This window comes from Coregonus lavaretus (genome assembly GCF_964263955.1).
Source record: "Coregonus lavaretus genome assembly, chromosome: 5".
Classification (NCBI taxonomy): Eukaryota; Metazoa; Chordata; class Actinopteri; order Salmoniformes; family Salmonidae; genus Coregonus; species Coregonus lavaretus.
This window is the reverse complement of record NC_139992.1, coordinates 19,558,971-19,582,440: the sequence shown is the minus strand read 5'-3', so window position 1 is coordinate 19,582,440 and position 23,470 is coordinate 19,558,971. Positions and strand designations below refer to the sequence as shown.

Genomic DNA, 23,470 nt, shown 5'->3' with positions numbered 1-23,470 from the left:
GGCTCGCGTCACTGGGCAGCTCGCTGCTGGGTTTCCCTTTGTAATCCGTAATAGTTTGCAAGCCCTGCCACATCTGACGAGTATCAGAGCCGGTGTAGTAGGATTCAATCCTAGTCCTGTATTGACGCTTTGCCTGTTTGATGGTTAGTCTGATGGCATAGCGGGATTTCTTCCAGTCTGTGCTAGCAAAACAGTCCTGTAGCGTAGCATCCGCGTCTTCTGATATTGAGCGAGTCACTGGTACTTCCTGCTTTAGTTTTTGCTTGAAAGCAGGAATCAGCAGGATAGAATTATGGTCAGATTTGCCAAATGGAGGGCGAAGGAGAGCTTTGTATGCGTCACTGTGTGTGGAGTAAAAGTGGTCTAGGGTTTTTTTTCCCTCTGGTTGCAGATGTGATATGCTGGTAGAAATGAGGTAAAATGGATTTAAGTTTGCCTGCATTAAAGTTCCTGGCCACTAGGAGCGCCGCTTCTGTCCTGCCGATGCACGGAAATCCAGCCAACTGTATATTATCCGTGTCGTCGTTCAGCCACGACTTGGTGAAACATAAGCTATTACAGTTTTTAATGTCCCGTTGGTAGGATAGTCTAGAACGGAGCTCATCCAGTTTATTCTCCAGTGATTGCACGTTGGCCAATAGAACGGATGGTAGAGGCGGGTTCCCCACTCGCCGAAAAATTCTCACAAGGCACCCGGTCTCCGCCCCCTGTACCTCTGTCTTTTCTTCACACGAATGACGGGATTTGGGCCTGGTCTCGGAGAAACAGTATATCCCTTCTGTAAGACTCATTAAATAAAAAATCTTTGTGCAGTTCGAGGTGAATAATCACTGTTCTGATATCCAGAAACTATTTTCGGTCATAAGAGACGGTAGCAGCAACATTATGTACAAAAAAGGTTACAAACAATGCAAAAAACCACACAAAATAGCACAGTTGGTTAGGAGCCCGTAAAACGGCACCCATCCCCTCAGGCGCCAATAACAGTGTATGTTATCTGTTAACAGTGTATGTTATGTTAACTGTTGCCATGATGGTTTGATTGTGCGTTCACAAGGGGGAACTTGTCTGTCTTCTCCCCCCCCCCCCCCCTCCCTCCCCCCCAAACCAGGGAGTGGAAAAAGGAGAAGGGTGTATGGTTGGAGCGTCATTTGAATTTCTTGATGGTGGAAGAGGAAGACTTTTACATCAACTACACGTGTTTGGTTTCCAGTGACAGAGGCATTTCTTTAGCCTTCTTCATACTACAGCCTACAGGTTACACAATACTGTCTGGAGGATAACATAAAGGTGTTTCAAAAGAGATCACACACATATTATCCTGTCCCTTTACCCTTGTTTTGATAGTGTATTATAACAACTGCAACCTCACCACTTTTGAAAAAACTGTTATAAATGCTATCTTCTCTCTTTTTCTGCACAGATCCAAACTATCTGCTCCCTATTGGGGTACTACTGACCAGTCTGGTATTGGTGTTTACTGTTAGTGTTGTTATTTACCATCGCTTCAAGATCGACATCGTGCTGTCGCTCAGGAGGATGTTCCCGCTTCTCTACACAAACACAGGTACGCAATGAGAGACACTTTACCGCACATATACTGCACAAGCACACTCATGGAAACATTAATAGAAACATGCCTGAGCGCGCACACGCAGACATGCACACACTCATGCACACACACACACTATCTGCAGACTCATTGCATACTGTGCTTTCACGAAATGGAAACTCGCACTAACATAAATATACATTCCTACACCAGATACAGACAGAAATGCACATACAGCATGTCTCCCCACAAACCCCCAGGCCGACACTTAAACCCACACACACACGCATGTTGCATTGCTTGTGTTAGGTTCTGAACAAACTGAGTAAAAACTCAAATGGACAACTAGAAAAAGCTCAAACAAAGTTTATTCACCCACTGGGTCATACAGCTGCAAAGACAAAGATGTTTACACAATCACATATATTTATACCTTCCTACTAGGCGGAGTCAACCCCTTGCATATCTAGACAGCCAATACATCTCTGTTGCTAGTCAGGAACGTATTTGGTTCCTCTCATTGGTGTAGCCTCCTGCTAGAACCTTCATGGGCATGGAAATATACAGTTGAAGTTGGAAGTTTACATACAGTCATTAAAACTTGTTTTTCAACCACTCCACAAATTTCTTTTTAACAAACTATAGTTTTGGCAAGTCGGTTAGGACATCTACTTTGTACATGACACAAGTAATTTTTCCAACAATTGTTTACAGACAGATTATTTCACATATAATTCACAGCAATTCCAGTGGGTCAGAAGTCTACATACACTAAGTTGACTGTGCCTTTAAAGTTGGCTTGCAAGCTGAAGAACACCATCCCAACTGTGAAGCACGGGGGTGGCAGCATCATGCTGTGAGGGTGCTTTGCTGCAGGAGGGACTGGTGCACTTCACAAAGTAGATAGCATCATGAGGAAGGAAAATTATGTGGATGTATTGAAGCAACATCTTAAGACATCAGTCAGGAAGTTTAAGCTTGGTCGCAAATGGGTCTTCCAAATGGACAATGACCCCAAGCATACTTCCAAAGTTGTGGCAAAATGGCTTAAGGACAACAACGTCAAGGTATTGGAGTGGCCACCACAAAGCCCTGACCTCAATCCTATAGAACATTATGGGCAGAACTGAAAAAGCGTGTGCGAGCAAGGAGGCCTCTTACACCAGCTCTATCAGGAGGAATGGACCAAAAGTCATCCAACTTATTGTGGGAAGCTTGTGGAAGGCTACCCGAAACGTTTGACCCAAGTTAAACAATTTAAAGGCAATGCTACCAAATACTAATTGAGTGTATGTAAACTTCTGACCCACTGGGAATGTGATGAAATAAATAAAAGCTGAATAAATCATTATCTTTACTATTATTCTGACATTTCACATTCTTAAAATAAAGTGGTGATCCTAACTGACCTAAGACAGGGAATTTTTACTAGGATTAAATGTCAGGAATTGTGAAAAACTGAGTTTAAATGTATTTGGCTAAGGGGTATGTAAACTTCCGACTTCAACTGTATGTGTGTGACAGGACTGACTGTTCCTCCTCACTTCATCTGACCTGACCTCGGGCCGAATTCCTCACTCCTCCCTACTCCACGGCTGTCCTACCTTAGCAGTGACTGAAACCAGACTGTTGCCCTTTGCCTCTCTCCATAGGGTACATGAGATTTAAGAACAACATTTTCCAACAGAATGTAAGCTCTGCACTCCCCTTTCTCACTCAGTAACTTTCCATACACCCGGTTCTAATATGGTAACATGAATAAGTATATTCCAAGTTAGAATCCAACACTTGTTTCCCACTCCCCACCTGACCACAAGTAAAATCAGTAGCAAGTGTAGCAATGTATTGTAGCACATCCCACAGCTATGCAAGCACAGCATTTTCCATGACTCAGAGGAAACAGAGAGGAAGTTTGATACAAGGCACTAAATAGGCCATGTAACCATAAAACACAAGCAACTATGGTGTCATAAATAACCAAGCCTCCTCTGTTAGGCAGGTTTGTGGAGGCTTTTGCTCTAGCCCAGCACTAACACATCTATTTTGTTTTACCTGTCCCTATCCTGCATGTGGCAGACTCTGATGGGAAGTTGTATGATGCGTACGTGGCATACCCCCGTCTGTTTGGGGATGGGGGCGGAGCCTGTGGGGAGGCAGAGATGTTTGCCCTCCACATGTTGCCCCAGGTTCTGGAGGGGAGGTGTGGCTACAGGCTGTTCATACTGGGCCGGGACAGCCTACCAGGGGAAGGTATGACATCTCAGCTCGACCCTGAGGCTCCAGGTTCCAGAAGACTAAGTTAGCCTTGGCATTAGTACATAAGTAGCATGATGATGAAATATGTGAAACCTTTCTGAAATCATAAAGACCTTCAGAAACCATTTCAATGGTAGAACAATGTTTTAATAACAATTTTCCCTACTCCCTGACCCCCTCTTCTCCTCCCTCCTCCCTTTCCCCCTCTTCTCCTCCCTCCTCTCTCCTCCCTTTCCCCCTCTTCTCCTCCCTCCTCCCTTTCCCCCTCTTCTCCTCCCTCCTCCCTCTCTAGCCATAGTAGATGCAGTGGAGGAGAGCATGCTGGCAAGCCGGCGTCTCCTCCTGGTCTACTCTGGCTCTACGTTCTGCAGTGGAAGCCACAGTGACAGCAGCAGTGGTGTCCTGGAGGCCTGGCAGAGCTTCGAGAGGCAGACGGCCATGCACCGTGCCCTGTTGGAGGGCTCCCTTAAGGTGGTCCTTGTGGAGCTGGAGGAGGTCTCCCCCACACAGCTGACCCTCTTCCCCGAGTCGGTGCGCCACCTCCGGGAGCGCCAGGGCGCCGTCTGCTGGTGGAAGAGTAGCAGAGGGTTGAGGTGTGGGAGGTGGGGAGAAGAGGAGAAGAGAGGGGAGCTGGCTTCGTCCCCTCTCTCCTCACCCTCTCTTTCCTTGTCCTCACGCTTCTGGAAGGAACTGAGGTATTATATGCCAGTGAGGGGCACGAGGACGAGGTGACCAGAGAAGAACAGCCTGATGAAGTTGTGATGGGATGGATGGGCTTTGGAGAGGACAGTGTTAGACATAACGAGGAAATCTGTTGAATGAAAGGACTTCTGGTACCTGACTCTCTCAACACATTTTCATGAAAAATTATTGAATCCAGTTATTTATGTGTGACTGATACCGGTGTGGAACAGCTGGTCACTCTTAAAGGATTCTGAATGATTACCTTGCCAATAGGATGATTAAATATTATTGTCTTGCAGACAATTATTTTTTAGTGTGAGTTTCCTCCTAATACAGGATGTGGTAGGAATCGTAAGGGTCATCATCATCATCACACCTGTTAATACTTATTTTCTATAACTTTGTGTGAAATCGATTTCTTATTGCAACGGCAAGTAAAATATGCCCTTTGTGTTTTATAGAAACGCAAGGTGTTTAATGTGAATGATGTTTTGCTTACAGCTAATGTTTTTTATACTGTCTATGTTTTCATGTTTTCTATTGTTTTCTAAAAATACATTTTAATCTATTTTAGAATAAGGCTGTAATGTAACAAAATGTGGAAAAAGTCAAGTGATCTGAATACTTTACGAATGTACTGTATGTCATGAGGTCCACCTGGCTACCACAACACACTGTCTTCAGTTGCCACGAAGTTGGAAGCACAGAATCATCTAGAATGTCAATGTATGCTTTAGCGTTAAGATTTCTCTTCACTGGAACTAAGGGGCCTAGCCCGAATCATGAAAAACAGCCCCAGAATATTATTCCTCCTCCACCAAACTTTACAGTTGGACACTGCATTGGGGCAGGTAGCGTTCGTCTGTCGGACTGCCAGATGGTGAAGCGTGACACATCACTCCAGAGAACACAATTCCACTGCTTCAGAGTCTAATGGAGGTGAGCTTTACACCACTCCAGCCGACTCTTGAAGGTAACAGCGCTCACTGTTGCCCCTAGTGGCCGGTTTCCACGTCATCTCCTGATGTCCTCAGACATGGAGGGACGTCAAATACTGACTTGTATGATGGGTGACCAGGCTGGATTTATCACCACCTTCAAGAAAAGTAACTTTGAATATGTCAAGATAAGAGAATATTCTGCGTCATTACCGCAACGGCTATAACTCATCTGGAATTGCTTCTATTTAAAAGAATACGTCTCAACATGTTGTGTTTGGAATTCATCAAATGATAACTGATCATATTAACCAAGTAAATTTGTTTTGTATCTCTCCATGTACGTTATCATTAAACTCACTTACTGCACCTGTTTCCTGACTCCCTGCGTCTCCGTTACGGAATACTGCCTCTACAAATGGAAGCAGCAGGTAATCAAGACATCTCCCAGATGGTAGGTGAACAGGGACGCCTACTTTGCAAACACCACGACCAGCTGACGCAACTGGGGACGACTATAGATGAGGTCCTCCGCATTCTTCAACACCTCGACATTACCCAAGGGGCGTCACCTCCAACTAGCGGAGGATTCTCTACCACGAGTCGCCCCAGCGAGCTAGCACCCCAGCCCATCCAGCAGTCCTCCCAGGTCAACGATGTCCGATTGTCCCTCCCGGACAAATATGATGGGACTCCATCTAAATGCCGTGGCTTCCTACTCCAGTGCTCCCTCTATTTCGCCCATCAGATGGGAGCCCCCACCACCGATACGTCGAAAGGACCGACAGGGGGAGTGGGCCCGATTCCTCGAGGGGTGCCCCGCCTATGCCGTCAAATCCCTCCTGGGCTCCCGACGTCGTGGGGGTCGGCTCCAGTACCTGGTGGACTGGGAGGGGTACAGTCCAGAGGAGCGGTGTTGGGTCCCGGTGGACGACATTCTAGATCCCAACATCATCAGATATTTCCTTCTTCGCTGTCCGGACCGGCCCGCTCCTCGCCCTCGGGGCCGTCCCCCTGGCTGCCGTCCCCCTGTGGCTGGAACCGCGCGTCAGGGGGGACTTCATCACACCTGGACTTCATCACTACCTTGATTACTCCCCATTTATCTACAGTGGCTTGCGAAAGTATTCACCCCCCTTGGCATTTTTCCTATTTTGTTGCCTTACAATCTGGATGTGATGGGTGATTTGAAGGAGTCAGGCGCAGGAGGGTAAATCACAGAATAACAGGATTTATTCCGGAATACAGAGTTACGCAGTAAAGCGTCAAAACTGTCCTGTGCGCAAAACAGGTGCACTGGAACCAACAAGGCACATGGGGAAAATAACCTGGCGATACAAAATACAAGGAGCTCCACCGAGCTTCACTATCCTCACAATAAACAATCACACACAAAGACAAGTGGGCAGAGGGAATACTTGTACAGGTACTGATGAGGGGATATGAACCAGTTTTGTGTAATAAACAAGACAAAACAAATGGAATGATGAGATGAGGAGTGGCAGTGGCTAGAAGGCCGGTGACGACGAACGCCGAAGCCTGCCCAAATAAGGAGAGGAGGCAGCCTCGGAGGAAGTCGTGACAGTACCCCCCCCCCCCCCCTTGACGCGCAACTCCAGCAGCGCGTCGACACCGGCCTCGGGGACGACCAGGAAGACGCGGAGCAGGGCGAGCCGGATGGCGACGGTGGAAATCCTGCAACAGGGAGGGATCGAGGATATCTCTCACCGGGACCCATCACCGCGCCTCCGGACCGTACCCCTCCCAATCCACAAGGTACTGAAGGCCCCCCACACGACGCCTCGATTCCAGGATGGAACGGACGGAGTACGCCGGGACCCCCTCGCTGTCCAGAGGGGGCGGAGGGACCTCCCGCACCTCAGACACATGGATTTTAATACGGTAATCTGGAGGGAGTAATGACATACAAGTAACCTCGTTTATTCTCCTCAAGACTTTGAACGGCCCCACAATCCGTGGGCTCAGCTTCTGGCAGGGTAGGCGGAGGGGTAGATTCCGGGTCGAGAGCCATACCAAATCACCCGGTACAAAGACCGGGACCTCACTGCGGTGGCGGTCAGCGTTGGCCTTCTGGCAACGCATGGCGCGTTGGAGGTGGACATGAGCAGCGTTCCACGTCTCCTCCGCGCGCTGAAACCAGTCATCCACCACAGGAGCCTCGGTCTGGCTCTGATGCCACGGTGCCAGAACCGGCTGATAACCTAAAACACATTGAAATGGCATTAGGTTAGTGGAGGAGTGGCGGAGAGAGTTCTGGGCATATTTGGCCCATGGCAAGAACACCGACCATTCCCCTGGCCGCTCCAGGCAGTAGGACCTACCCACATCCTGGTTCACCCGTTCCACCTGCCCATTAGACTCGGGGTGAAAACCGGAAGTCAGGCTGACTGAGACCCCCAGACGTTCCATGAACGCCTTCCAGACCCTGGATGTGAACTGGGGACCCCGGGTCAGACACTATATCCTCTGGAAACCCCATAGTGCCGATAGACGTGTGTAAACAGTGCCTCCGCAGTCTGCAGGGCCGTGGGGAGACCGGGCAGCAGATGGAGGTGGCAGGCTTTGGAAAAGCGGTCCACAACGACCAGGATGGTGTTGTTAACTTAACAGAGGGGAAGATCAGTAAGGAAGTCAATACACAAGTGTAACCATGGCCGTTGTGGAACTGGTAAGGGCTGTAACTTACCTGCTGGGAGGTGCCTAGGTGCCTTACTCTGGGCGCACACTGAGCAGGAGGAGACATACACCATCACGTCCTTAGCCAAGGTAGGCTACCAGTACTTTCCGTTCAGACAGCGCACTGTAGGACCGATACCTGGGTGACCAGAGGAGGGGGTAGTGTGTGCCCAATAGATCAGACGGTCACGGACAAGAGAAGGCACGTACTGCAACCCAGCTGGACACTGAGGTGGAGATGGCTCTGTGTGTAATGCCCGCTCTATGTCCGCGTCCATCACCTATACTACCGGCGCCACAATACAGGAGGCCGGGAGTATGGGGGTGTTGTCTATGGGCCTCTCCTCTGTGTCGTACAGCCGTGACAGTGCGTCTGCCTTCACGTTCTTCGTACCCGGAATGTATGATAGAGTCAAATCAAACCGGGTGAAGAATAGGGCCCACCTGGCCTGGCGAGGATTCAGCCTCCTCGCTGCCCAGATGTACTCCAGGTTATGGTGGTCCGTCCAGACGAGGAAAGGGATGTTTCGCTCCCCTTGAGCCAGTGCCTCCACACGTTCAGGGCTCGGACAACAGCGAACAGCTCCCGATCACCAACGTCGTAGTTCTGCTCCGCCGGGCTGAGCTTCTTGGAGAAGAAGGCATAGGGGCGGAGCTTGGGTGGCGTGCCCGAGCGTTGAGATAGGACAGCGCCTATCCCAACCTCGGACGCATCCACCTCCACTACCAACGTTAGTGATGGTTCGGGATGGGCCAGTACCGGGGCTGAGGTGAACAGGACCCTCAGGTTACTGAAGGCCCTGTCAGCCTCAGCAGACCAGCGGAGTCGGGACGGCCCACCCTTCAACAGAGATGTAATGGGAGCTGCGACTTTGCCAAAGCCCCGGATAAACCTCCGATAGTAGTTGGCAAAGCCAATAAAGCGCTGCACCTCCTTAACCGTGGTTGGAGTCTGCCAAATACGCCCGGCTGAAATGCGATCTCCCTCCATCTCCACACCTGAGGTGGTAATGCAGTATCCGATAAAGGAGACGGACTGTTGGAAAAACAGACACTGTTCTGCCTTGGCATAAAGGTCATGTTCCAACAGTCGGGCCAGCACTTTGCGAACCAGGGACACATGTTCGCTGCGCGTAGGGGAATACACCAGAATGTCATTGATGTAGACCACTACACCACGACCAAGCATGTCCTGAAACACCTCGTTCACAAAGGACTGGAAGACAAATGGAGCATTCATCAAACCGTACGGCATCACCAGGTATTCGTAATGCCCCGTGGTTGTGCTGAATGCTGTCTTCCACTCGTCCCCCTCTCGGACACACACCAGGTTGTACGCACTCCGGAGATCTAATTTTATGAAGAAACGTGCCCCATGCATTGACTCGATCATAGATGGAATGAGGGGTAGAGGATAACTATGAAGTATAGTCCCCTTGTTCAGTGCTCGGTAATCAAGGCAAGGGCGCAGACCTCCGTCTTTCTTCTTCACAAAAAATAAACTTGAGGCGGGCGAAGTGGAGGGACGTATGAACCCCTGACGCAGGGACTCGGAGACGTATGTCTCCATCGCCTCCGTTTCAGACTGCGACAGGGGATACACATGACTCCTGGGAGGCACAGCGTCTACCCGGAGGTTTACCGCGCAATCCCCCGCCCGATGAGGTGGTAATTTGGTCGCCTGCGTTTTGGAAAATGCGTACGCCAAATCGAGGTATTCGGGGGGGAATGCGCACGGTGGAGGTAGTGTCTGGACTGTCCACCGTGGTTGCACCAATGGAAACACCTAGACACCTACCCTGACACTCTCACGCCCACCACGTGAGAACCCTCTGCAGCCATGAAAAGGTGGGGTTGTGTAGTACTAACCAGGGAAGACCTAACACAACAGGGAAATCAGGAGACTCAATAATAAAAAAGGTGACTTGCTCGCTATGGGTCTTGTGCGTAACCATAGTGACTGGTGCTGTAACTTCCCTAACGAACCCGGACCCTAGTGGTCGACTGTCAAGTGCTCTGATGGGGAGTGGAATGGATAGGGGAACCAATGTAATGCCTAGACTATGTGCAAATGACCTGTCCATAAAGTTCCCAGCTGCGCCTGAATCGACCAGCGCCTTACACTGGGGAACTACAATGTAATCAGGAAAGTGCATGGGTAGGGTAGAGTGTGCAGCAGAGGGCTCTGAACGAGTGTGGGTGTTCGATACCTGGGGTGACGCGAGAGTGCCCTGCCTGCCGCCTCAAGACCCAAAAGAAAGCCCACGACAGCGTGCAGGAGAAAGTCCTCTCGTTCCACTAGAGGGACACTGGGGCTGTCGTCCTCCGCTTTCCCGGATCGCCGCTCCACCCAGCTCCATCAGCTCGTGATCCGGGTTGGGGGGGTGGAACGGGCAGGCCCCTTCCAGGACGTCCTCTAGCAGCCAGCAGGTTGTCCAACCGGATGGCCATGTCCACCAGTTGATTAAAGGACAACATGGTGTCCCGGCAGGCTAGCTCCCTTCGGACATCCTCTCGTAGATGGCACCAGAAGTGGTCAATGAGGGCCTGCTCGTTCCACCCAGGCCCAGCCGGGGTCCTGCGCGGTCCTTGTCCCCTGCCTCAGGTGGACCAGCCGCTTGCCCGCCTCACTACCTTCGGGCGGGTGATCGAAGACGGACCGAAAGAGGCGAGTGAACTCCCCGTAGTTGTCCAACGCGGCTCCTCTTTCACTCCAGACTGCATTGGCCCACTCCAGGGCTTTCCCCTAGAGGCAGGAGACGAGGGCAGACACCTTCTCCCGCTCCGATGGGGCCGGGATGATGGTAGAATAATATAGCTCCAGTTGTAGGAGGAGTCCCTGGCAGCTGTCCCGTCTAAATCCCGTGGTCGGAATATATGGATCCCTCTGGGTGCTGGGATGTGGGTGGCTGGATCTGATACAAAATACAAGGAGTACCACGAGCTTCACTATCCTCACAATAAACAATCACACACAAAGACAAGGGGGCAGAGGGAACACTTATACAGGTACTGATGAGGGGATATGAACCAGGTGTGTGTAATAAACAAGAAAAAAAATAGAATGATGAGATGAGGAGCGGCAGTGGCTAGAAGGCTGGTGACGACGAACACCGAAGCCTGCCCGAACAAAGAGAGGAGGCAGCCTCGGATGAAGTCGTGACACTGGAATTAAAATGGATTTTTGGGGGGGTTTGTATCATTTGATTTACACAACATGCCTACCACTTTGAAGATGCAAAAATATTTTTTCTTGTGAAATGAACAAGAAAGAAGAAAAAAAACCCGGAAAACTTGAGCGTGCATAACTATTCACCCCCCCAAAGTCAATACTTTGTAGAGCCACCTTTTGCAGCAATTACAGCTGCAAGTCTCTTGGGGTATGTCTCTATAAGCTTGGCACATCTAGCCACTGGGAGCTTTGCCCATTCTTCAAGGCAAAACTGCTCCAGATCCTTCAAGTTGGATGGGTTCCACTGGTGTACAGCAATCTTTAAGTCATACCACAGATTCTCAATTGGATTGAGGTCTGGGCTTTGACTAGGCCATTCCAAGACATTTAAATGTTTGCCCTTAAACCACTCGAGTGTTGCTTTAGCAGTATGCTTATGGTCATTGTCCTCCTGGAATGTGAACCTCCATCCCAGTCTCAAATCTCTAGAAGACTGAAACAGGTTTCCCTCAAGAATGTCCCTGTATTTAGCGCCATCCATCATTCCTTCAATTCTGACCAGTTTCCAAGTCCCTGCCGAAGAAAAACATCCCCACAGCATGATGCTGCCACCACCATGCTTCACTGTGGGGATGGTGTTCTTGGGGTGATGAGAAGTGGTTGGTTTGCGCCTGACATAGCGTTTTCCTTGATGGCCAAAGAGCTCAATTTTTGTCTCATCTGACCAGAGTACCTCCCGAGTGGCGCAGTACCTCCCGAGTGGCGCAGTGGTCTAATGCACTGCATCGCAGTGCTAGCTGTGCCACTAGAGATCCTGGTTCGAATCCAGGCTCTGTCGTAGCCGGCCGTGACCATGAGACCCATGGGGAGGTGCACAATTGGCCCAGCGTCGTCCAGGGTAGGGGAGGGAATGGCCGGCAGGGATGTAGCTCAGTTGGTAGAGCATGGCGTTTGCAATGCCAGAGTTGTGGGTTCGATTCCAACGGTGGGCCAGTATGAAAAAAATAAATAAAAAATAATGTTTGCACTCACTAACTGTAAGTCGCTCTGGATAAGAGCGTCTGCTAAATGACTAAAATGTAAATGTAATGTTTGGGGAGTCTCCCACATGCCTTTTGGCGAACACCAAACATGTTTGCTTATTTTTTTCTTTAAGCAATGGCTTTTTTTCTGGCCACTCTTCTGTAAAGCCCAGCTCTGTGAAGTATACGGCTTAAAGTGGTCCTATGGACAGATACTCCAATCTCCACTGTGGAGCTTTGCAGCTCCTTCAGGGTTATCTTTGGTATCTTTGTTGCCTCTCTGATTAATGCCCTCCTTGCCTGGTCCGTGAGTTTTGGTTAGTGGTGTTGCAGACTCTGGGGCCTTTCAGAATAGGTGTATATATACTGAGATCATGTGACAGATCATGTGACACTTAGATTGCACGCAGGTGGACTTTATTTAACTAATTATGTGACTTCTGAAGGTAATTTGTTGCACCAGATCTTATTTAGGGGCTTAATAGCAAAGGGGGTGAATACATATGCACGCACCACTTTTCCGTTATTTATTTTTAGAATTTTCTGAAAGAAGTTCTTTTTTTCATTTCACTTCACCAATTTGGACTATTTTGTGTGTAATACCTTGCTAAAACCAAGTATAGAGTTTATTTGTTATAATTCATTGGTATTAGATTTAAAAGGTGATCGAATAGCTCCTGATTTGTAATGTCATTAATGCATTTCTTTTGAAGCAATGTTTAAAAAAAAAAAATAAAGTTTAAATTTACCACGTATCTCGTTAAAGTTTTGACCAATGAGGTAACTTGTTAAGTTGTGGCCAATGGGAGAGTGGACTGGTTGCTGGGAAAGAGAAGGAAAAATGACCCAAGGAAACGATAGAGAAAACAAAACCATACCTACAGAGTTTGTTTTAAAGGGAAATCCTGATTTTATTTCTATAAGAGAGTGTTTATTAGTTCGTTAAGAAAGACCTAGTAGAGACTGAAGCTGCCGTCACATTGTGGAGACATTCGACATCCTAGAGGTTAGCCTAGCATCGTTCAAGACTTGGAGAGAATTGCTTGTGACGATCAGTTCGGGTTTCAAACGGATGTCTGTTGCTGCTACGGATTACTGGCTGCATTGATAGCTGTGTTCGCTGTGGATCTTGTGAGGACACCTGCACGGAACTACTATATTTTGCTGAGGCATTATCTACAAGTAGTGAGTAACTACAAATGTGTGGTGGACTTCGGGACTTTATGTATGTCGTCATTTTTTTGAGCTCCAACGCGCGCCCAGGGTTTAAGCAAGCTTGCAAATAATTTGGACATGGGTTGTGGAAAAATCATTGGGGTTTATAATTTGTATTTCTTTTGATGTGATACATTGAACATTTGATTAATATAGATCTTGAACCTTGTGTCTGTTGTATTGGTGGAGTCATTTACTGTTTCAGTTTCATTTAATGCATGGGAAAGCATATCCTTATACCAATAACCAAGTCTATAATCATTCTATCTGAAGTTAATACCCTATTTGTCATTCACCCTAGCAAGTTTACAATAGGGATTCTTATTGGAGATGTCCTTCTCACCTAATATCCCATGCTGTTCAGATATTCTAAATAAGGTAATATCTTGAGAGTCAAATTCGAGCCTGGTGAGAGGGTTACATGTGTATTACATTTGACATTTTAGTCATTTAGCAGACGCTCTTATCCAGAGCGATTTACAGTTAGTGAGTGCATACATAAAAAAAAAATCATACTGTCCCCCCGTGGGAATCGAACCCACAACCCTGGCGTTGCAAACGCCATGCTCTACCAACTGAGCTACATCCCTGCCGGCCATTCCCTCCCCTACCCTGGACGAAGCTGGGCCAATTGTGCGCCGCCCCATGGGTCTCCCGGTCACGGCCGGCTACGACAGAGCCTGGATTCGAACCAGGATCTCTAGTGGCACAGCCTTAGACCACGACAGCCTTATGTCCATTACATGAAATCCAAATAAAAATCCATTTAAATTACAGGTTGTAATGCAACAAAATAGGAAAAACGGCAAGGGGGATAAATACTTTTGCAAAGCACTGTAGCACTCATCGGGTCAGGCAGTATTGGTTATGTTTTCTTGTCCATACGCTTCCCTTGTTTTCGATCTGTCCATGTTCTTAATCATGAAACTCACTACTGCACCTGCTTCCTCTCCCTGCGTCTCCGTTACATAAATCCATGTCTTGTTGAATAAAATGGCCACAGTCAATACCAGTTTATGGTTCCTGACAAAAGTAGAACATTATTTATGTAAATTCAAGTTTCTTTCAAGAAACAAAAAAAAAAAAAAAATGCCAAAAGTGCCAGTAGTTGTAGAACCACCCATATACAAACTTGATTTGTGTAGTGTAAGGTTCTGTATTTATTTTCTTAGTCAACCTTGTGATCTTGAATGTAGCCATGTTTCTCTGTGTTCTTGAACGTAGCCCTGTCTTTCATTTTTGTTCATTGATTTCACCTGTGTTTGTTACTCACCTGGTCTCATTAGCTCCTTATTTAGTTCAGTTCATTCTGTTTGTGCCTTGTGAGGTATTGTTCATTTTGACTCTACTAAACCTTTTCTTAGTTCGTTTGTGACAACCAGTTATAGCCTTCAGTCCTAGTTTTGGATTCTCCTGCCTGTTAGCCTACCTGTGTATGACCATTGCCTGCCTGTGAACACGATTCCTGCCTTTTGTGAAGGCGAAATAAACACCTGCCGCGCTCTGCGCGTGAATCTACACCCTTTTTCTCCCTGACTATTCATTACAGAATACTTCACCAAAAAATTGAACGGATTCAGCGGAGCTACAGCAGCGCCTAACCCAGCAAGAGGAATGTATGGAGGAAATCTGCCATCTTCTCCATCAGCCTATCCCTACTCTTCCGATGCCAGGTATCGTAACCCATAGCCCTCCTTCATTCATATCCATGCCTGGAAAGTATGACGGTTCACCTGGGAAATGTCAGGGATTTCTGATGCAATGCAGCAAATACATTGAGCACAACCCCACTAACTTTGCCACCGACAAGAGCAGGGTGGATTTTGTGTCTCTGCTCACAGGCAAAGCCCTGGATTGGGCCACCGCCATATGGACTGCCAACAGCACAGAACTCAGATCCGAGACCCATTTCCACACCCTCTTCAAAGAGGTATTCGATCACGCTCCTTCCAGGAGACCTCCTCATAGAACTTCAACAAGGACTCAATTCAGCTGCCGAGTATACCCTCGAGTTCCGCACCATGGCTGCAGGGAGTGGATGGAGTGAGGCTGCTTTACTTACGTCTACCGAAGAGGGCTCAACAGGGAACTTCAGGCGGAGTTGGCCTGTAGAGGTGACCTTCAGGATTTAAATCAATACATTCGTATCTCCATCGACCACCTCGTCGCCGACCGTCGAAGAACTCTGACACCCAGGAACCTGAAACCTTCTCTTTCCATGGTTCCGTCATCCCGTTCCAGTCTTCCAGAGCCCATGCAGTTGGGCCATGCTCCTCTCCCGCGTATCAAACGTCAAAGGCGGATCCAAGAAGGGCTCTGCCTATACTGTGGAGGGAAAGATAATCTACTCAGCCATTGCCCTGTTCGCCCCCCACGGAGAGATGATAAGGGTCCCTCCGCTGCCATGCAGGTAGGCGTGTCCTTATTTCTAAATATCTCCCAGAAGCAATTCTCCATCCCAGTGTTGATAACCGCAAAGGGGGTTACTAAGTACGTAGAGGGCTTGATAGATTCGGGCGCAGCAGGTAATTTTATTGATCACCAGCTAGTACAAGAGCTTGACATTGATCTTACACCTGTCACCCCTCTCTTAAGGATTAACGCCCTGGACGGGCAGCCATTGGGCACGGGCTTCATTACGCACCTGACACAGAGCGTCACCCTCCAGATTGGAGTCTTCCACACCGAAACCATTCAACTCATGGAACTATCATTCCCCAAACAGCCACTCATCCTCGGACACCCCTGGCTTTGCCGTCACGACCCTGCTATCTCGTGGTGACAAGGTGAACTACTGTCCTGGTCTTCTACCTGCATCACCAGTTGTCTCAGCCTACCCTGCAGAAACACCACCATTGAGGACTCTGCAGTGCCACCCACTATACCATCTGAATACGCCCAGTACAGCAATGTCTTCAGCAAAATCAAGGCCTCCACTCTGCCACCACATCGCCCAGTGGACTGTGCTATTGACTTACTCCCTGGAGTGTCCCCACCGACGGGCCATGTTTACCCCCTATCTATCCCGGAAAATGAGGCAATGGAGAACTACATTGATGAAGCACTCGAAAATGGTTTAATTCGTCCTTCTTCCCCGGCTGCGTCCAGCTTCTTCTTCGTTGGAAAAAAGGACGGTGGTCTCCGTCCATGTATTGATTACCGTTCCCTGAATGACGTCACGGTCAAGAACCGTTTCCCTCTTCCTTTGATCCCAGCGACCCTTGAACAAGTGGGCCACGCCAACATCTATACAACATCTTTTCCAGGATATGATCAACCGCTTTCTCATCGTCTACATTGATTACATCCTGATTTACTCCCACTCCCTGAAGGAACACATACAGCATGTACAAAAGGTTCTTCAACGGCTCCTTGACCATAACCTTTATGTGAATTCTGAAAAGAGCACCTTCCATGTAAACTTCCTCGGTTTCGTACTGACACCTGGAGGGGTCCGCATGGATGAGAACAAAGTCACCGCTGTCAATAACTGGCCCAAACCCACCACTGTTAAGGGACTCCAACGTTTCATTGGGTTCTCCAACTTCTATCGACAGTTCATTCGGAACTTCAGTTCTACTGCCGCTCCCCTCACTGCCCTTACCAGCCAAAAGACCCGGACTCTTCAAACGACTGATACCGCCCTGACTGCTTTCAACAACTTGAAATGCCTCTTCACCTCAGCTCCTCTCCTTCGCCAACATGATCCGACCCTTCCTTTCACCCTGGAGGTGGATGCCTCCAAAGTAGTAGGAGCCATACTCTCTCAGTGGGTGGCAACACCTCCCAAATCACATCCCAGTGCCTTCTTCTCCAGGAAGTTATCCGCCGCTGAGAGGAATTACGATTTGGGGAACAGAACTCCTCGCCATCAAGCTGGCCCTCGAGGAATGGCGCCACTGGTTGTAGGGCGCACAACATCCTAAACAGATCATCATTATCTGGAATATATCAAACGGGCCAAGAGGTTAAACTCCAGACAAGCCAGCTGGGCTCTCTTCACAAGCTTCCATTTTCATGTTACTTACATCCCTGGAAAGAAAAACGTAAAAGCTGATGCTCTCTCCCGCCAGTTTGACCTTCCGACCAGTAACTCAGACCCTACACCCATTTTTCCATCCTCTTGCATTATGGAACCGGTACAGTGGGAGGTTCACTCTGCTATACAAGAAGCCCTAACCTCAGACCCGGCTCCTCCTGAGACACCAGCTGGGAAGACTTACGTACCAGCAGCTGTTAGACCCCAACTGATGCAATGGTGTCACACGTCCTTGGGGTCAGGACATCCGGGCATTACATTAACCACCGAACTTCTAGCCCGTAAGTTCTGGTGGTCCTCACTGGCATCCGACGTAAGGGATTACGTACTCTCCTGTCCAGTCTGCGCCCAAACCAAAAGCCCTCGTCATCTCCCTGGTAAGCTTCAACCTTTTATAGCTGTTGACTTCATCACAGACCTTCCTGAATCCTCTGGTAACACCACCATCCTTGTCATAGTAGACCGTTTTTCAAAAATGTGTCTGGTTCCTCTTCCTCATTTACCTAACACCATGGAATTGGTTGAGTGTATGTTCCAGCAGGTGTTCCGTCTGTATGGGATTCTGGAGGACATAGTTTCTGACCGCGGGTCCCAGTTTGTCTCCCGGGTGTGGCGAGCCTTCTGTGACCGACTGGGGATCGCCCTCAGCCTCTCCTCCGGGTACCATCCCCAGAACAACGGGCAGACGGAACGCCTGAACCAAGAAATAGGGAAGTACCTCCGCCAACAATGTTCTGCCTCTCCACACGACTGGAGTCAGTATATGAATACGCAGTCATCCGCATACATAGACACACTGGCTTTACTCAAAGCCAGTGGCATGTCGTTAGTAAAGATGGAAAAAAGCAAGGGGTCTAGACAGCTGCCCTGGGGAATTCCTGATCCTACCTGGATTTTGTTTGAAAGGCTTCCATTAAAGAACACCCTCCTGTGTTCTGTCGTCCCCACAGTGACTGTACGTACATACGCCAATCAGAAGCCATGGATTACAGGCAACATCCGCACTGAGCTAAAGGGTAGAGCAGCCGCTTTCAAGGAGTAGAACTCTAACCCGGAAGCTTATAAGAAATCCCGCTATGCCCTCCACTACAAAGGGATGCACAGCCGCGAGCTGCCCAGTGACACGAGCCTACCAGACGAGCTAAATCACTTCTATGCTCGCTTCGAGGCAAGCAACACTGAAACATGCATGAGAGCATCAGCTGTTCCGAATGACTGTGTGATCACACTCTCCATAGCCGATGTGAGTAATACCTTTTAAACTGGTCAACATTCACAAGGCCGCAGGGCCAGACGGATTACCAGGACGTGTACTCCGAGCATGCGCTGACCAACTGGCAAGTGTCTTCACTGACATTTTCAACCTCTCCCTGTCTGAGTCTGTAATACCAACATGTTTCAAGCAGACCACCATAGTCCCTGTGCCCAAGAACACTAACGTAACCTGCCTAAATGACTACCGACCTATAGCACTCACGTCTGTAGCCATGAAGTGCTTTGAAAGGCTGGTCATGGCGCACATCAACACCATTATTCCAGAAACCCTAGACCCACTCCAATTTGCATACCGCCCCAACAGATCCACAGATGATGCAATCTCTATTGCGCTCCACACTGCCCTTTCACACCTGGACAAAAGGAACACCTATGTGCGAATGCTATTCATTGACTACAGTTCAGCGTTCAACACTATAGTGCCCTCAAAGCTCATCACTAAGCTAAGGACCCTGGAACTAAACACTTCCCTCTGCAACTGGATCCTGGACTTCCTGACGGGCCGACCCCAGGTGGTAAGGGTAGGTAACAACACATCGCTGATCCTCAACACGGGGGTCCCTCAGGAGTGCGTGCTCAGTCCCCTCCTGTACTCCCTGTTCACTCATGACTGAATGGCCAGGCAAGACTCCAACACCATCATTAAGTTTGCCAATGACACAACAGTGGTAGGCCTGATCACCGACAACGACGAGACAGCCTATAGGGAGGAGGTCAGAGACCTGGCCGTGTGGTGCCAGGACAACAACCTCTCCCTCATCGTGATCAAGAAAAAGGAGATGACTGTGGACTGTTGTCATATGCTCTAATGTCAACTGTTACACAGTCTGCATGACAACTTATGTCATATGTTATTACATGCTACAAATAACCAGATGTTATAAAATGTTATGTCATTTACCAACCTCTGTGTCACATTATTTAATTAAATAATGAGCGTCATAACCATGTCATATGGCTTTACAAAGTGTGCACAGACACCTTCAGTATAGTGACATTAATTTGAGGTGTAATGAAACAGTTACTGGATGAATGTGCTTATACCACAGGATGAGTTGAGTATCATAAAATGTTACCATACAAATGATCTCCAAGAAACATGGGCAAATGGGAGCACAGATGTAGGCCTACTAAGGATATATGTTTTTCAAGGAGACTGCTCTGAGTTGTAGCTACAAATTGGACCACATCGAGATATAATAAAGCACACATTATAATACCAACATCTAACTTAATTAATCCATCCTCTTTCTCTCCGTTTGTTGGCACCATTCATTTTTAATCTTAGTGAACACCTTTCTCTATCTTTATCTTTCTGTCACTTTGTTTTAATCTCTCCATCAGTGTGTTTTGATGTGGTGGTTGTGCTGAGAAGTAGAGAGATCATTTCCTGTATCGCACAAGCAGTCATTATGGTCGACTCAACATCAATCCGATTCTGGCGCCTACTAGCACTCTTGTTTGATGGGCGTCATAACCATGGGCAAATGGGAGCACAGATGTAGATTTCATTCTGGTGCCTACTAGCACTCTTGTTTCCACATCCTTTAGTGCTTCTGTCAAGGCACAGCCTTATCACTGTAGCCTAGCAGTTAACAGCGCTGGGCCAGTAACTGAAAGATCGCTGGTTCGAATCCCTGAGCCGGCTAGGTGAAAAATCTGTTGATGTGCCCTTGAGCAAGGCACTTAGCCCTAATTGCTCTGGATAAGAGTGTCTGCTAAATGTCTAAAATATATATTTTTAAATGCATATCGTCAATGGCACATCATCCAGAATAGACACTGATGTTACCCAATATAAAGCAAAGATATCGAACTAAACTCCATGTAGTAGCAGAATGTACATTTGATATCACTCTCATTACAAGTGGACAAAGGTAGTGTGACACCTCACAGTTGATAACTTAGTTGTAATAACAGCTGTTATACAGTTAAACAGTTATACACCTCCACTGTGAAGTGTGTCTGTCAGACTTAGTATAAACTGGCCAGTCAACCAAACATCCCCCCTTGATAAAGAGTCAAGCTTGTATTGAAGGAGGGAATTGAAAACTCCAAGACTCAAGTCATGCAGTGAGTCAATCCAGACCAGCTGGGAACAGGAATCTTAGCTTTCAAAACACTGACCTCAAGACTCTTGTGCTGCACAGTATCATCACTCCAGGGATGGCCAACCCTGCTCCTGGACAGCTACTGAGTATGCACTTTTGCTATAACACACCTGATGTTTGACATTTTACTGAACTGTTAGGATCTAGTAATGCAAGCATTTCGCTGCGCCCACTATAACATCTGCTAAACTGTGTATGCGAGCAATAAACTTTGATTAGATTTTTTTGATTCAACTAATCAATATATTGGTGAGCATCTAGTAGAATCAGGTGTTCTTGTTAAGGGTTTGAATGCAGCAGGGTAGTTCTCCCGGGTTAGTGTTGCTCACCCCGGGTGATCATTTTCTCTCTCCGTTACAGTTGTTTTATGTTTTACCTTTAGTCATCCAGTTAACACCAGAGCCCTGGAGATGTCAGTCAGTCTTTCTGTGGTGGAATGGGGAATGTGTCTGGCCCTGTTCCAGGTATGAGGTATGAGGTATTAGCCTGCCTGCCTGCCTGCCACGGGCTGTGGTTGTTGACTACCGTGGTGACTCCTGTAGTCAAATATAATTTGTTTTCCTTAAAGGCCTGCCCCAGATTGCCTCTACACAGCAAATTCCCCTATGGACTTCACCAAGTGAGATCCTAAGTGAACATGTTATCATTCAAATGTAACTATTTAAGACTATTCAAAATCATGTTTTTCATGAAATTTGATGATATTTGAAGGAAAGCAGATCAAAGTATGATGACCAAAGTACAGTGCCTTGCAAAAGTATTCATCCCCCTTGGCGTTTTTCCTATTTTGTTGCATTACAACCTGTAATTTAAATTGATTTTTATTTGGATTTCATATAATGGCCATACACAAAATAGTCCAAATTGGTGAAGTGAAATGAAAAAAATAACTTGTTTCAAAAAATTCTAAAAAATAAATAACGGAAAAGTGGTGCGTGCATATGTATTCACCCCCTTTGCTATGAAGGCCCTAAATAAGATCTGGTGCAACCAATTACCTTCAGAAGTCGCATAATTAGTTAAAAAAGTCCACCTGTGTGCAATCTACAGTGAGGGAAAAAAGTATTTGATCCCCTGCTGATTTTGTACGTTTGCCCACTGACAAAGACATGATCAGTCTATCATTTTAATGGTAGGTTTATTTGAACAGTGAGAGACAGAATAACAACAATAAAATCCAGAAAAATGCATGTAAAAAATGTTATAAATTGATTTGCATTTTAATGAGGGAAATAAGTATTTGACCCCTCTGCAAAACATGACTTAGTATTTGGTGGCAAAACCCTTGTTGGCAATCACAGAGGTCAGATGTTTCTTGTAGTTGGCCACCAGGTTTGCACACATCTCAGGAGGGATTTTGTCCCACTCCTCTTTGCAGATCTTCTCCAAGTCATTAAGGTTTCGAGGCTGACGTTTGGCAACTCGAACCTTCAGCTCCCTCCACAGATTTTCTATGGGATTAAGGTCTGGAGACTGGCTAGGCCACTCCAGGACCTTAATGTGCTTCTTCTTGAGCCACTCCTTTGTTGCCTTGGCCGTGTGTTTTGGGTCATTGTCATGCTGGAATACCCATCCACAACCCATTTTCAATGCCCTGGCTGAGGGAAGGAGGTTCTCACCCAAGATTTGACGGTACATGGCCCCGTCCATCGTCCCTTTGATGTGGTGAAATTGTCCTGTCCCCTTAGTGTCAGCGTTGATGTGGATGCGGTTGAGGAGTCAGACGCAGGACGCATAGGCTTTACTAACTGTATAACAATAGAAAATAAACGACCTCAACAAGAAGGAGGCGAGCGACAACGCAAATACAGTGCGTCACTATACACAAAGTCCAGAGTACAGCACAAGCGACACCAACTGACAGGCGGAAAATAACACACAAACTAACAAACACAAAGCAGGAAACTTATAGGACACATAATCAGACACAAACGGACACAGGTGCAACAGACAGACCAAACCAATCAAACATCGAAACATCTAATGGTGGTAGCTAGTACTCCGGGGACGACGAACGCCGAAGCCTGGCCGAGCAAGGAGGAGGAGCAGCCTCGGCAGAATCCGTGACAGTACCCCCCCCTTGACGCGCGGCTCCAGCCGTGCGCCGACCCCGGCCTCAGGGACGACCAGGAGGACGCGGAGCCGGGCGTGTGGGATGACCACGGTGGAACTCAGTCAGGAGGGATGGATCTAGGATATCCCTCCTAGGCACCCAGCACCGTTCCTCCGGGCCGTACCCCTTCCACTCCACGAGATACTGGAGACCCCCCATCCGACGTCTCGAGTCCAAGATGGTCCTGACCGTGTACGCCGGAGCTCCCTCGATGTCCAGTGGGAGCGGAGGGGTCTCTCCTATCTCACCTTCCTGGAGTGGACCAGCTACCACCGACCTGAGAAGACACACATGGAACGAGGGGTTAATATTCTTATAATCAATAGGCAGTTGTAACCTGTAACACACCTCGTTCAATCTCCTCAGGACTTTAAAAGGCCCCACAAACCGCAGACC

The 23,470-nt window shown here is 47.9% G+C and overlaps 2 protein-coding genes across 2 annotated transcripts in view; both read left to right on the top strand.

The window, feature by feature from the left end:
* The first annotated feature begins 1,137 nt into the window (after window positions 1–1,137).
* On the top strand, window positions 1,138–4,716 carry LOC311129699 (interleukin-1 receptor type 1-like). Its single transcript, XM_084162106.1, has 4 exons — window positions 1,138–1,257; window positions 1,424–1,567; window positions 3,629–3,802; window positions 4,101–4,716. The coding sequence occupies exons 1-4, from the start codon at window positions 1,164–1,166 to the stop codon at window positions 4,538–4,540; spliced, it is 852 nt and encodes a 283-aa protein (XP_084018232.1). The 5' UTR covers window positions 1,138–1,163; the 3' UTR covers window positions 4,541–4,716.
* An 8,411-nt stretch (window positions 4,717–13,127) lies between these two features.
* The window catches only part of LOC311129163 (interleukin-1 receptor type 1-like), a 36,408-nt gene continuing 26,065 nt past the window's right edge, over window positions 13,128–23,470 (top strand). Inside the window, exon 1 of the mRNA XM_084161469.1 lies at window positions 13,128–13,506. The gene's annotated coding sequence lies outside the window, so the exon portion shown is untranslated. The remainder of the gene's footprint in view (window positions 13,507–23,470) is intronic.

Excerpts from the sequence above, each read along its gene's own strand:
- LOC311129699 (XM_084162106.1), top strand. The coding sequence starts at position 1,164 with ATGGTGGAAGAGGAAGACTTTTACATCAACTACACGTGTTTGGTTTCC. Across the intron at positions 1,258-1,423 it reads CTTCATACTACAGCCTACAG|ATCCAAACTATCTGCTCCCT; the intron begins GTTACACAATAC and ends TTTTCTGCACAG. Across the intron at positions 1,568-3,628 it reads GCTTCTCTACACAAACACAG|ACTCTGATGGGAAGTTGTAT; the intron begins GTACGCAATGAG and ends TGCATGTGGCAG.